Genomic DNA, 14,513 nt, shown 5'->3' with positions numbered 1-14,513 from the left:
GTGAGCCACTGAGCTCACACTTTTTCCTATCCATCCTTTGAACAGAGAATACTTTTGAAGTCAAATTGACAAAGAATTCTGGAGGCCTTGGGTTTAGTGTTCTTCAGATGGAAGAAGAAGGCTATGAATATCTTGGAGGAGCTATTGTCAGAATCAAAAGGCTGTTTCCAGGGCAGCCAGCTGAAGAGAATGGAGAAATTGAAGTTGGAGACATCATTTTGGCTGTGAATGGGAAATCTCTTCAAGGACTCTTGTATCAGGTACAATGTACTACTGTCACTGGGCCTCCTGGTGGGTAATGTGCTAATAAAGACAATGGGATGAAACTGCTTTTGCATATAATGATTTTGATTTTTATGTAGAAGTCTTCTCTAGAATTCATATGGAGAATTCCCTTTGCAACATAGTTGTTACAGAGAATATTTTTTCCTATTTAATTTCTAGCTTTCCACTATTGATGCACAAAATCTATTGTTAGACGGACACCGGTTGTTAATTAGTTGGAATCTTTGATGCTCTTATGCATAACAGAAACTTTATTCCCTATGGTCATTTGTTTTATAACATCATCCTAAATACTAGTGCCTCAGATTCTAACCTCTATCAGTTGAGGTAAGTCTAGGGAATTTTTTTTGCCTGGAATGAGCAATTCTGTTCTCACATGAAGAAATTAAATGGTAAAAAAGGATTATAGGAGAATTTATTTCTTAGTAAAAAGACATGTACTGTACTATTGACTGGGAAAAAACTGTATTCCATAAGAAATCTAATGTTCCTTTTTCCTGATTAGGATGTCCTGCACTTATTGAGAGGAGCTCCTTCAGAAGTCACACTACTTCTCTGCAGACCACCAAAAGGTGTTCTTCCAGAAATTGAGCAGACCGTCCTGGTAAGTTAAAGATTCTGTCAGTGAACTTGCTTCAGTAATCCTGGAAAAACACTACTACCTTTCCTATCCAGCCTTGAATAATGCAACCTTGCCTTTCCTCTACAGTATCCAATTCCATTCCTTTCTCTTCCCATCTGCAACTCAACCTCTAGAGTTCAACTGCAACCAAAATAGAAATTTGACAGATCTGAAATATGTTTATCCCAGTGCAACAACTTTTGACTTGCAGTACTGTCAATGAAATGACAAAGCACATACCCAAACACATCTTCTAAAAATGTTGCTTCTAAAAATGTTCCACTAGATCCTCAGCCATAAGCTGCAAATACTCTCAACTGCAGCTGTTGTAATCTGTGGGTTTGAGGTAGTATTATTACTCACCAAAATGCAAGGAAAACAGAGCTTTGCCTCTTAACAAACATAAATAAATGAACTAATGTTTTCAACTGGTCATATGGCTTCTTACTGATATCTAGCAAAATCAACAAGAAAAAAAACCACAAAACAAACAAACAAAAAAACAACCCAGGAGCAACTGCAATAGAGAATTTTAGTATTCCTACTATTCATGGACATGTGCACAAGTACTCTCCTATAATGAAAATGCATTTGAACTATTCTTGCTCTATGCAGAACGGCCTGCTCCTGGTTACTGTCTGAGCAGGAGCGGTCAGTGTTGTCTATGGACATACAGAAATGACCCTCAGAATCATCTCCAGAAAACAAACCAGTTCCTTTTGCTGTCCTGCTATGTACTTGAATACTATTTAGTTGATTTGGCCAATTACATTAGTTTGTTACACAGGAATCAGTCAGGAATCCACTTCTACACTCTAAAGAGAGTAGAATAGACACAAAGTCAGGCAGAGTACAAGTTGAAATAAAAAGAATCCTCCCCTAGCAAAGAATTCATTGAGAAAAGGGATCTCGTGTAGTACTTTCCTGACTTGAACTCCTGAAGAATGTGGAAGATGAGCAGAAAAGCAAAACAGTAATTTAGAGAATGAGTTCCTTCCTCTATTTTTTTCTCCAGCTAATATTTGGTATTTTCACACTAAGTTGATAATTCCCCTGCAACTTCTTTGGTTCTTAAAGGAAAGGAAAAAAAATTATACTAACTTTTCTGTGTTTGTTTGTTTTATAGACTCCAGCACCATCTCCAGTTAAGGTATTTATGGAAGAGATGCCAGGCAGTCCAGAGGCAGGAAATAGTTTGGACCCATCTACCAGTGATGGAGGTAGCACCTCTCAAGACCTTGAAGACAGTTTGGATTCTCCATTGGCAGCAGATTTCAGTGAACCTCCTGATGAGGAGAGCTCAACCTACGAAGAGCAGGAAACAGAGTCTCTAGTGAATCCCACCCAGAGACTTATGCCTCCCAGGGAAAGTTCCTATAAGGATCTTTGGAAGTTTCATCAAGAAGCTGCCAGTTCTGAAGAGTTTCACTCTCTAGAGGAAGAAGTGAAGCAGAACTGCTACTCGCCATGTGAACTAGAATGTGCTGAAAAGTAAGCAATTCTGAAATCTGCCCTTTCCTTTGGTTCTTAGAATTTTGAAAGTAAATTGCTTAGAGTTAAGTATGGGGATCTCTGCTTCTAGCTACCGCTGATTAATGAAAAATTTTCTTTACCATCTTATTCTGACTATCCTAATCTGCTCTGTTTACTCTCATTGGAATTCTGAAGAAATCCACATTGCAAAATAGTTGAATGCTGCACTAGTGAAATCATTTATGTTGCTCAGCTGAAGCTCGTTGCATTTTGAAATCAGTGGACTTTTGTTGACATAAAAAGGAACCAAACATTTTCTTATTTATTTTATGATCTTTGAATTTTCTCAAAGTTCATCTAAGTAGGCACCAAACACTTCTTACTGTATAATCTCTTAATTTCAAATTTTTCCAGAGAAAATTAAAACACTCTGAAGACAAACTGTGATCATGGAGGAAAAAAAAGTTATTTCCTGTCTTCAGAAGCAAATAGAAGCCCTGAGCCACAGGAGTTATGCAATAAAATGCAGTGCAAATGGACTCAGCCTCCTTTTATACTGTTTTGGATATACCAGACACTGGCATTCAGAAGATGATCCATTCAATTTTAACCATTTTTCTCAGTGCAAAGATAAATTATCAGAACAGGATTGGTGGAAATAAAAGTTAAATGCATAATATAAACTTCTAACTTGTAGCTTTTATAATTTTCTCTAGAAACTCATCTCTATTTTTTCACACACTCATTTGAATCTTTTTTTAAAACTTTTGACATCTAGCAAGCTCAGAACTAGTGAATCACAGATTCCAGTCATTGCTGAGCCACAGTACTGAGTGACTGCAAGTCCTGCGGGACCATAACTGCTATTTGTGCTTCTAGCTCTTCCCTAACAAGAGAAGAAATTTCACTCAAACTCATAAGTGAAGCATGTACATTTTTCTACTGCTGAGATTAAAGCCAGCCGAAATATGCCTGTAGCAAACACACTTGCCAAGACATACAATTTCATCAAAACTGAGTTTCTTGTGAGAAAATATCAACAGAAAGAAAAACCTTGGATTCTTCCCAAGAAAGAAGTTCTGAAATAATTGTTTTTGTTTGGTATATTCTCAGCACTATTTAGTTTCAGTTTTTGCATTTTCAAAAGGCAGACAGAACAGTTTAAGATGTGTATCTCAAATAGTATTTTAAATGTAACCTCAATTTAAATGACCCTTCCATAGTTATAAGCTAATATAATGAAATAGGCATTAATGAAAGATTTCCCCTTTCTTTTCTTCAGATTGCTCAACACTTTTCACGCAAACGTAAAAGTCTTCTGATACGACTTTTAAAAAGTTTACTACTCAGGGTGTAACATGGAAAATTTCTTTCACTCTTCCTATTGCCAACAAAAAGAATCTTCAACAAAACTACTTTGAAGAATTTCACCCCATAGTTTTCCCATAGAAGTCCAAGTTGGGGGGTCACCCAGACTCCAAAGGCTAAATCTAGCATGTCAGTGCACGTTGTATGTGATCCAGTGGGACCAAGACTCATGCATTTCTCTTGCTGATGCAGAGATGTGCTAGAAGCTGTGCTGTGGTTAGGCCACTGCTGCCTCATTGCCTTGAGTTTGTGTAGCTCTGCCAAATATCTTTCATACTTTGAAGGTCAATCAGCACTTCACTGGTATGTGACAGTTTCTGTGACACCCTCCTTGACCAAGGTTCATCGAACTTAATCTTTTATTTCCTGTTACCTGAAGAAAGGAGCTGACTGTATTTGCTGTTATTCTTAAACATTTATTTTAATTATATCCATCTGCTTTCCCAGTACTGTACATGTCTTCAGCTATTAAAGTTCATAAGCTGCCAGTTTCACTGCCAGCTTTGCTGTGCCACCGAAGATATACAAGTCATTTCTTCCCTGCATCAGCACAAGCTATCAGAGTAGACAGCCCCTTGCACTGAGTACATGTAGCATGAACCTGCCAGTTTTTCTTGTCTCGGTCAATGTTTTAAAAGTGCCACTGGAGGTTATTAGCCGTATGCATCCAAAAATCATGTTTTTCTACTTTTTTATACTTCTGATTATAGACAACTTTTGAAACAAGAACTTAACTCTGAGGATCTTTTGTGATTTCATACCAGACATGCAGTTTAAGAATAAAAGCAGCTAAGAATGTGGCTGAAAGTTATTTTTTAAGAAGAAAAATACACATAAAAAAAACTGTAATAGTGCTGCAGTGTGCATATCACTTATCAGATAAGGTGATTGTTTGTGACAGATGAAAGAATTAATGGTCAAGGAATTACCCAATTACTATTTTAAAGAAACATCAAAAGTGCTAACTAATGCCTTAAAAAAGAAAGTGTGTAAGATTTTGCAGACTGAAAGCTTTTAAATGTTTTTAAGAGCTTTGCAAAAGATTGATTACTTCCTCTTTATTTTATAGTAATACTTGGAAGACCCAGACAGCCATTTAACACCATAACTAGTATGCTACTTAAAATCATGATGTGTATAAGCAGTAGATTTTCCAGTGGCCATCTAATAAAGGATATGGAAGAAAATTCCAGCACCACGATCTCTTTATTTTCCAGCCCTGTGTTTTATAAGAGTGATGGTGATATATCAAACAGGAATTGTATGTCTGAAATTCTCTCTCTAACCCCTATTGATGAAGAGTATCTCACCATCAGCTCAACACCTGTGACCTCACTTTCAAGAGGAGGAAGCTCAGAGACTCTCTCCACAACCTTGGTGACCCCACAACCACGCATCTGTGGCCCTTTCTTATCATCCCTGCCTGCTAGAGACACACAGAACAGTGACAATGAATGGGAAGACATGGAGGAAGAGAAGGAGGAAAAAGAGGATTGCACTAGGGTATGTGATTGGCACGAGATTATTAACAGGTAGACAATGACATGGGAAATGTGACAGCTTTAAGAATGTGTCATTCTTAAAAACATTAATTTTAACCCATCATCTATGCTATTTCTGCATGACTTTTCTCACTTTCCAGAAATGTCCAAATTTTACTGTATGCCCAGCTCTACAGAACCCTTTACCATTTCCTTTAAGGCTATTTCCTTGCTCTTGGAATCTTACTGTTTTTTTAACTTACCACCATTCTGCAGTGTTATTCCCAGTGTACAGAGGCCTAAAATCTATCCTTAAATTAATGGGAGTCAGCTATTCGGTAATTTTTGCCATGTTTTAAACTCATGTGCAAAATCACTTTGTTACAATACTACTATTGTAATGTCCCAATAAGAAACTCCTATACTAATTAATATTCAAAATATAGGGATCAGTCCTGCCAAAAGCTGAACATCTTGCATTCCTGCTGATGCTAATGAGCTCTGGATTCCTACTAATTTGAGAGCATTGAGAATAAAATTTAGATCCAAGCATTTACTTTAGTGGGAAAGCAATAGCAACTGAAATCTCTGAACTCTGTTGTAACGTTTGTCAGCTCTGAGGACTCCATGCCATTTTATACACTTAAAATGCAAAATTTCAGTTTGTGATGGCATTCCATGCCTTATTAGGCCCTGTCAATCAATCACCATGAAGCTCCACGAGGTATAAAGAAATAAAATTAATTCTGGAATAATAGTAGTGACAGATCAGAGAAATCCTTACGTATGCTGCTTATTTATACCATCTGAGCATCTGATTCCTATTTGCATATAAAACATAATGGAAGATGTTAATGAAGCAACAGAAAAGCCTACATCAAACATATCTTGTGTTTGTTTTAATAGGAAATGGAGGTCTTTGTGACTTTGACAAGGTCAGAGAACAATGGTTATGGATTCTCAGTGGTTCTTAACAAAGTGGACAACTGTCTTTATGTTGATGAAATCTTGCATGAGCCTGCCCTGTCAGATGGAAGGCTAAGAAGGGGAGACAGAATCATTATGGTACACTAATCCTTTGAATTTAAACAGAGGGGAAAGTATTTGCAGATCAATGTCATTTAGCTTTAGTAATTTTCCTTTTATAGGGCCTAGTTTATCACATTTATGCATGCAAGTGCAAATGGATCATATAATAAATATAATTCTGCTGACTTCAGTAGAATAAACTTCAGACTGGATAGATTGTATGATCAGGCAAAACCCAAGAATCGTCTAGCAGTGGCGCAGCACAGCTGAAACACTAAATGTCTTCCTAATTAAGTGATATAAACTGCACTAATCTGCACAAAAGATGCAGAACGTACGTCCTGTGTAATGTATGAACAAAACCTGTTTTGAAGTTCATCTTCATTTCATTAGACTTGCCTTCCTTCCTTTTTGCTACAGGACCTCAAGTTTCAAGGAAAAAAAGATACTTTTATGAAGACAGAACATTCAGGAAAATAAAAGTTCAAAACCAAATCTTACTGCAATTGTAACTTTTTAAGTGTTGCACGCATTCACAGGCAGTAGGTGCCACAGCAAAGCAATGATGTGAGAATGAAAACTAATTTAAGCTCATATGTAATATTTGGAGTGGAGGAAAAATTTTGATGATAGTCAATGAGATCTATGGTTTGTCATTTAGGTGAATGGAATTGATGTCACATCTTTACAATGCAATGAAGCCCTGAGTTTGCTGCAGAGCTCTCCTCCTGATCTGCACCTCGTGGTTGGTCGTGCTGGCAGCGATCCATGTCCTTCTGTTAGGCCAGATGACATTCCTGAAATCACTCTCACAAAAGGTGCCAACGGACAGCTAGGTGTGTAGTAAATACTATGCATACTATTTTAGACAAAGATAATAGTGGTGATATGATAATCGTAGGGCAATTGTGGTCTTGGATCAGTATGATCCTGAGTGCCCTTGATATGGTTGTGCTCTCCTCCATCAACATGACGATGGGCTGGAGAACTTTCTTTTCAATAGAACCATAAAGGGAAGAATAACTTATTAGATAAATTAAGCTATTGGAAGAATTATATCTGTATGATCACACTATCAGCTGAAGTTTCTACCATATCTTCAGTCTCATATTTTTGTGTTATTGAAATACAAAGAGTTGCTAGAAATTGTTGATAGATGATGAATGTCTGCTACCTACTGATATGACTAAAGTTCTATTTGGGAAAAAAAGCTTGAGAAAGATGATCTACTGGTTAAGGCAACAGTCTGGCATTCAAAAAAACTCTGCTTGAATACTTGATTCATCAAAGACATAAAGTTTTATTTATCTACACTGTGCAATGCAAGCAATAAAAGAAATCCTCACAGTGTGAATATCTTGTTATTACTGGAGAATGCAGAGTATACTGCACACAGATACAGCTGTGGACCCAGGAAATAGCATAGTTATCTTTACTTTGATACAGCATCCTGTTTCCAGTTCAGAAACTAGTTTGTTTGGAAACTACTGGAATATCATTGCACCATATTGCTTTGTACTGGTTAAGTATCTCCTTATCTGTCCTGCACTTTCATTCCCTGCTTAAAAAATGGGAATGATAGCACACCCTACAGAAGACATTGCAAAGCACTTATGTACTCTCGTAACGAGGGAGTCTTATTCAAGTACATATTTGACATTAGCTGAAACAAAGCACCACGGAATAGCTGAAGAATATAGATGGACAACACTGTTTAAGTTTTTTAATATTTTGTAAACATCTAATCGCATGTCTCTTATCAGGGAAAAACTGCTGTTTATAGCATCGGTGTTTTGTTCAGCCTATCCTTCAGTGACACTCATATATTCCATCAGGATGCACTTCATTGACAATGAAATTCAAAACATGCTGGCACAAAAGACTTTTTATTATCTGCATCATTCTAGGCTTGAAGCTGACAGGAGGAGCTGGAAGCAAGCTACAAGGTATTTATGTGCTAGAGATAGTGCCTGGCTCTCCTGCCAGTGTGGAAGGCAGTCTGCAGCCACGAGATCAGATTCTGTACATCTGTGGGCTGTGGACTGAGGGCATCAGCCTGGATGATGCTGTAAGAGTGTGCGAAGCTGCCACCCAGAATGTCCAAATCAAAGCAACAAGGTAAATATGAGCAGACAGATGGAGTCTGAGCATACTCAATTTCAGTCCTAATGTTAAAGCAGATTTTTAATTTTTTTATCAGCAAGTCAAACAATAAAACCAAACAAGACAAATGCTGTACCTCACAGGTCCGAAGGTGTAGCCTGGTACACAGCACCCATAAGGTATCTTAATTCTCTGTAGTTGTAGCTATCAAAGGAGGATATGAATGTAGGTGAACTCAAATGATATGCATCATAACTCTTCAAACTTCATCACCGAAACACAAATGTGAATCCTTTAACTGCCTCTGATGGGAATCTCTGAGTTACTTTCAGTAGCGAAATATTTAAGAAAGATGCTGAAACTCCAGCAGTTATTCCACAGTACGTGATAAAACGTTCATCCCAGGACTACGCAGGAACATACAGCTAAGAATTCCCCTTCTTCAGGCTTTACATTTATTTTATTTTGCAATCTGTCAGAGCTCTGGACTGATACCAAATCAGCCCCTTAAGGTCTTAGAGTAACAGTCCAAACAGTAACCCCAAAATATGTAAATTATGAGGTTACATAATTAGATTTAGTGACAGTGAGTTCATCACAGCAATCTTGATGTCCAACAAACATTTATCAGTGTTTTATTAACTTGCATTGTGCTAGCAGGTGAAATCCAGCCCTGAAGCAATTTTGTATTGGGACAGAGATTATAACATATTCCTTCTTTCTTAGACCAATTTAAGTAAAATATTTCATTGTTGTTAAAGACAATGTATATTTATATACTGATATAAATGCTCTTTAGAAAAGCACCATTAAGTATAACAAAATCTTAGAAATACAACTTAATTTAAAAATTGACTTTTTCAGAAATAGCTTTCATATGTGCTTTTAAAAACATGCAGCTCTTAATGGCTCACATATTGCACTTTTCTGCCTCCAGAAATGGCAATCCTGTGGTCCCTATAGAGCAAGAAAATAGTAAGTAAGGCTAATGTTTTTTGGATTTAAGCTCAAGATTTGCTTCTGATTTTAGTATTAATTTGTTATTGATTCATTGCATTAAACAGTTATTAATAGATTGTAACTTGGCATTCAGTATTTCTGTTAAGAATCTGAAGAGAAATGGACAGCTCTTTACAGAGAGAAACAAAATGTGTATTTCTTTTAAAAAATATTTTTAAATTTTATCTATATTTGCATTTTGTGCAGTCAGTTTGTTTTTATTAATTTGCTAATATTTAATGGGAATTTTATGTGGTTATATTCAACTTCTGGTTTGATTAAATCTATTTTGCAGTAGTTTTCCAGAGAATTTGAGCTTTAAATATGGTGCCACAACTTAGCCATCTTAGACTGACTTTTTAAACTGATATCAATAACAAAAATGGGCAGAACCACAATCTTTTTAATTAATAAAGGAGCCTATCAGGGGCCTATACTTATTACTCTACTTTATTTCTCTACTAAGATCTGTAGATTCCAGGAGATTTCTCAAGATACTTTATCTATGATCCAGCTCCGATACAGATTTATTAACTGTACAGTGGGTTGGTTCTCTGCCTTGAAAAAAAGACTCTTAACTTTTGTAAAGCACTGCAAAAATATGCAGTGATTTGTTGTTTGATATTCTGTTTGCGACCATCTCTGGTAGAAGCCTTCATTTAATGTATTCTCTTAGTTATAAAAATGCATACTGAAATGGCAAATGCAACACGGAATTAAAAAACACAAACAAACAGCAGAACATGTTATGTTATATAATTCATACCTTAAGAGAATTTTCTGGAAGACAAATGAGATTACCTATACATGACAAAGCAAAACTCAAAAGTGGAGGTCAGGGCAGGGTGGAAATCAAAGCCAAATCATTGTCTTCTTGCACAGACAGCTCTGCAGACAGTGATAGAACCTCCTTAATCCTCTGTCTGAGCACTGCCACATGTCTGGAATGACTCACTCTGATCTCCAGTTCTTGTTATCATTTTAAAAATAGCAACAAATGAGATGTAATACTTTTGCAGCTCAGGAAACTATTATTTGTATCACTGTGCAACTCAGTAAACTTAATCATGCAGTAATAACTGTCTCATACTGCCTCATACGGCATCAATATTGGATATTGATGCTTTGTTTCATGATCTAAGAACAGAGTTTACATTCTCTTGCGTACATGAAGCCGAGTGGGAGGCCTGTTAGAACAAACCTCTGTGTATGCTTTTAGGGCTGCCTGCTGAGACAGAGAAAGACGATACTTGTCTCTCAAATGAAAACCTGAATTCCCAAGAGCAGCATCTACTAAGTCAACACGGTAAGGAACTTGACTTTTCTGGTAGAGTTTATAAAACGTTGAGTCCTCTCTTTAAATGAAACTGGTAGGTGGTACTGGAAATACCAGGGAAAGATTAATTCTTAGTAAGCAATTCTGTATCCCTCAGAGTCTCAGAGAATGCAAGTACATCATCTGTTTTCCAGCTGGTGTCTCTGATCATGTAACATGCAGCTCCTAAAGCTTGTTTTGGAAACTGCCCTCTGGGAGGCAAAAGGTTCACATGGATCGTAGGCAAAATGCTCAGTTCAGGAGCACGATAAAAAAAGCAACGTGCATAAACCTGGAGGAAATTTTACACATCAAATATGAAATGTTTTATTATGTCTCTATCATATTGAGTTATACCACAGAACCATATTTCAGTGGTGAAAACTGTCTTGCTTTTTCACAGAGAAACATTTGAAGGAAACAAATTGTGAAGCTCAGCAAAGCACTCCCAATTCTCCAGAATGTAAGGTAAGGGGCAATTTTATCAAGCATGAGGTTTTCCATCAAGTAAAGTGTGCTATAGTGACTGAGATTTTTTTCAATAGTGGCATCTATTGTATTTACTTCATCCCCAGTTTCTCTTAAAATGTGAACACAGTTGGTCTGGAGAGCATACCGTGAAGTGTTGGACTGCATCAGCATGCACTGTGCTCTGTGCACTCAGCACGTCCTGCTGTTAGGCCCTTCTCTTGCTGGTTTTCTATATTGTATTACTACCTTAACATCTTGATAATAAAACCAAGATCCACAGGATGTAGCCCCTCCATTAGGTCTTCATCATACTCTTAATAGCTTCCAAGATTAATTCCTAGCTTAGAAAGAAAGTTGTGCAGGGAAGAGAGTTAGAATGTCACAGTATAAGATTCTGGGAAAAATAAATATGAAAGTAATGAGGAAGTATTTCCCACAACAAATCAAAACATTTGTTGAAACTTGAGATTCATGTTTCAGTATGAAATACTGAATCTGAAAAGAGGGTAAAATTACTCCAAATCTTTGGAGTATTTTCAGTGTTGACATATATCAGAGTTGTTAGGATTTACAATAGCTAGTGAGAGTAATGGTATTTTTGAAATAATAAATTCCCAAAATACATAGGTATGTTCAGTGAGGGGAAAAAATCAATTTCCATGTTCAGCATACAATGCTTCAAAAGTCTTACAAGTGCAAACATTGCTTTTGTTTGCGCAAATATGTGGAAAGTAATGTTACTTGGAATTGCCCACTTTGGGACTGATATTTCATGAAAATAGATTTATTCATTTTCTCTTGGCTGGAGTTTACAAGAAATGGCTGTCTCTTGTTAAAATTAGACTCCAACCTGGCAGAAAAATTGGAACAATTTTCTGGTTTTGATTAAGTCATCTCTATTACTGCTTCTTCCACACCATTTAATCCATGATAGCTTGTCTGTTCAACTCACTAAAATAATTTCTGAGCATGATACATACATCACTGGAACCAGTCATGCTGCAAATCATAACCATTTCTAGGTTGCTGCTCTTTCTGACATAATGCTTGACCCTAAAAAGGCTGATGATTATAAAAGTGAATGACGTGCTAAAGCCAAACAGAGAGGTACATTGGGGCTGCAAGGTTAAGACTTGCATTACAGAACAATAGAAGAATGGAGTACATACTGAGTTAGCATCACATTTGAGATAAAAGTGACTGGCTTGTCAATGAAGGTGATGTATTTGATGTATTATAAAAGGGTTACATAAGTACATGTTTCCTTACTTTTATGAGATCATTTTACTCTCTGGCTATTATTAAAAGAGCTTATGAAAACAAGGATGCACTACTTTCATTCTGATACGTACTTGTAGGTGCTATAAGTCAGTGGAAGCTCTATGTACCCATGCAAGACAAGGATATATCCCACAATTTACATCAGCCACAAAGGACTGTAAAGCACAATATAATTCTTTCATATTAAAAATGAATATGAAAAAAGAGCCCTGAATAAACTCCACCTTTGACTGTGTCATTTTGTATTATAGGACTTCATTATTAAGATAGAATTGGAAAAAGCAGAAAATGGAAGCCTAGGATTTGCACTGGTCGGCGGCAGAAATGGCAGAGCTATCCTAATAAAAGCCATCAGCCCAGACAGTATTGCAGATCTAGATGGGAGGCTTCAAGTTGGTGACATCTTACTTAAGGTAGGGTTTGCTTTTCGTCATTTTGGTGGTGCACACTCATGGTATAGAGATGCAAAGAGAGGGAGATCAAGGAAGTTACTAATGCAGAAGGGAGAGAGGACTCATGAGTTGCAGGGAAGATGTATAAAATGTACTCGGTGCTGGGATATGTGTTAAAAAAGCTTTTCGTTAAATAAATCTGGAATTACTTATTGTGTATTTTTCAGGTAAATGAGACTTTAGTGTCTGGTCTACCACGCCAAACAGTTATAGATTTGCTGCGCAAGGCTCAAGGCACTGTTCAGCTCACTGTCTGCCGAAGCGTAGCTTCACGTTGGGCTTACTCAAGCAACCAGAGAAACAGTATACCTTCCCCTCCAAACATAAACACAGAGCCTGGTAAGCAGCTAAGTCCATTAAGTACATATTAAAAGTGAGATTATGTGATGTCCAGACTCAATTTTTCTATTGGCAAAACAATTGAATAACTTTACCAATAACTTTACTGTTACTCCTGATTCATAGCCATAGACACAAAAAAGTTCTTTCAGCTCTGGATAAGCTCTCCAAGACATAAGAACATAAGGAATGATGCTCAAGACCCTCAGAAATGTGTAAACTCAGCTTATATTTATGATGGTTTCTGGTGCGTGCTGATTTTTGCCAGTTTTATGCAAATAATGGTAGGTTTGTAGCTGGAGAGAAGGTGCTGTATATCCTGAGCAGCTGAGGTCTCTGGGACAGCCAGACAGGGACTGTCAGAAGATACTGGAAAAGGTATGGTTATTCATAGTTATCTTGATGAATCTGAAGTAAATAAAGGGAGTGTATTACTTAAAATTTCCTATTTCTTTCCCAGCACGTTGAAATTGAATAGTCTACCAATATTATATTACTGGTGTCTCAAAGACTCTCTATGTGAGGATGACAGAACTGTGCTCAGCTCAGGTGTAAAAAGAGGATGTTCACTGTCCCATCTCAGTTCTAGTTTGATTTTGAGGGTAAATGATGCCAAAATGGGAAGGTCATCCAGATATAAAAAGAGTGATTAAAGTTTTAGCCATGTTAGTGGCTGTGGAAATATTCCCATTCACTTCAGTAAGAATAGACTTTTGTCCAGTTCTTCAAATTCAAGGAACTGGCTGTGGAGATGTGCGTTGGATCTCATGTGACATTTGTGAATTAGACTGTTACTGTGAAGTTTAAACTCTTTTCCCTGGACCGGTAAAACACAGGGGTATTATGTAAGAACTATCATCATAATAAATCTATGACGTTTGTCTATTTAGTGCTGTAAAGGAATGGACTGAGTTAGGGAAGGTTATCAATTCCGTTGTAGGTTTTTTACAACTCCTACTGATAGTGGGTATACTTCAGTATCTTCTGGTCACCTGAGTTATTCTGACTTCTTCAGTGGTTATATATGGAATTTATGCTGCTTTTACCCCTATGAGATCATCTAGAAAAAAAGGATATTTTGTGCTAGCTTGGGGCAACATATCTCAAGTGCCTCTTCCAAAACCAAAGTCATCTGGTGTGGGTGCTACTGAAGGAATGGATCTATATTTTCACATTTTAGGCTAGTTAATTTTTTTTTCTGGTATTCAGATGACCGCAGTGTTGAGAGAAGTCTAGAAGCTCAATCTGTTTTCACTTTGAAGGAAGAATCCAACTGGATGTGCAGCAAGGTGAAG

At 37.0% G+C, this 14,513-nt stretch overlaps 1 protein-coding gene across 1 annotated transcript in view; it reads left to right on the top strand.

Annotated features, from left to right (window-relative positions):
- FRMPD2 (FERM and PDZ domain containing 2) overlaps positions 1 to 14,513 on the top strand; it is a 55,001-nt gene that overhangs the window by 26,739 nt on the left and 13,749 nt on the right. Inside the window, 13 exon segments of the mRNA XM_031554433.1 lie at positions 46 to 260; positions 791 to 889; positions 2,034 to 2,398; positions 5,065 to 5,251; positions 6,136 to 6,294; positions 6,920 to 7,094; positions 8,166 to 8,376; positions 9,299 to 9,336; positions 10,580 to 10,666; positions 11,079 to 11,143; positions 12,679 to 12,840; positions 13,047 to 13,218; positions 14,428 to 14,507. Coding sequence (XP_031410293.1) covers positions 46 to 260; positions 791 to 889; positions 2,034 to 2,398; positions 5,065 to 5,251; positions 6,136 to 6,294; positions 6,920 to 7,094; positions 8,166 to 8,376; positions 9,299 to 9,336; positions 10,580 to 10,666; positions 11,079 to 11,143; positions 12,679 to 12,840; positions 13,047 to 13,218; positions 14,428 to 14,507 — 2,015 coding nt within the window.

Source organism: Meleagris gallopavo, chromosome 8, assembly GCF_000146605.3.
Source record: "Meleagris gallopavo isolate NT-WF06-2002-E0010 breed Aviagen turkey brand Nicholas breeding stock chromosome 8, Turkey_5.1, whole genome shotgun sequence".
Lineage (NCBI taxonomy): Eukaryota > Metazoa > Chordata > Aves > Galliformes > Phasianidae > Meleagris > Meleagris gallopavo.
This window is presented reverse-complemented; position numbering and strand designations above follow the sequence as displayed.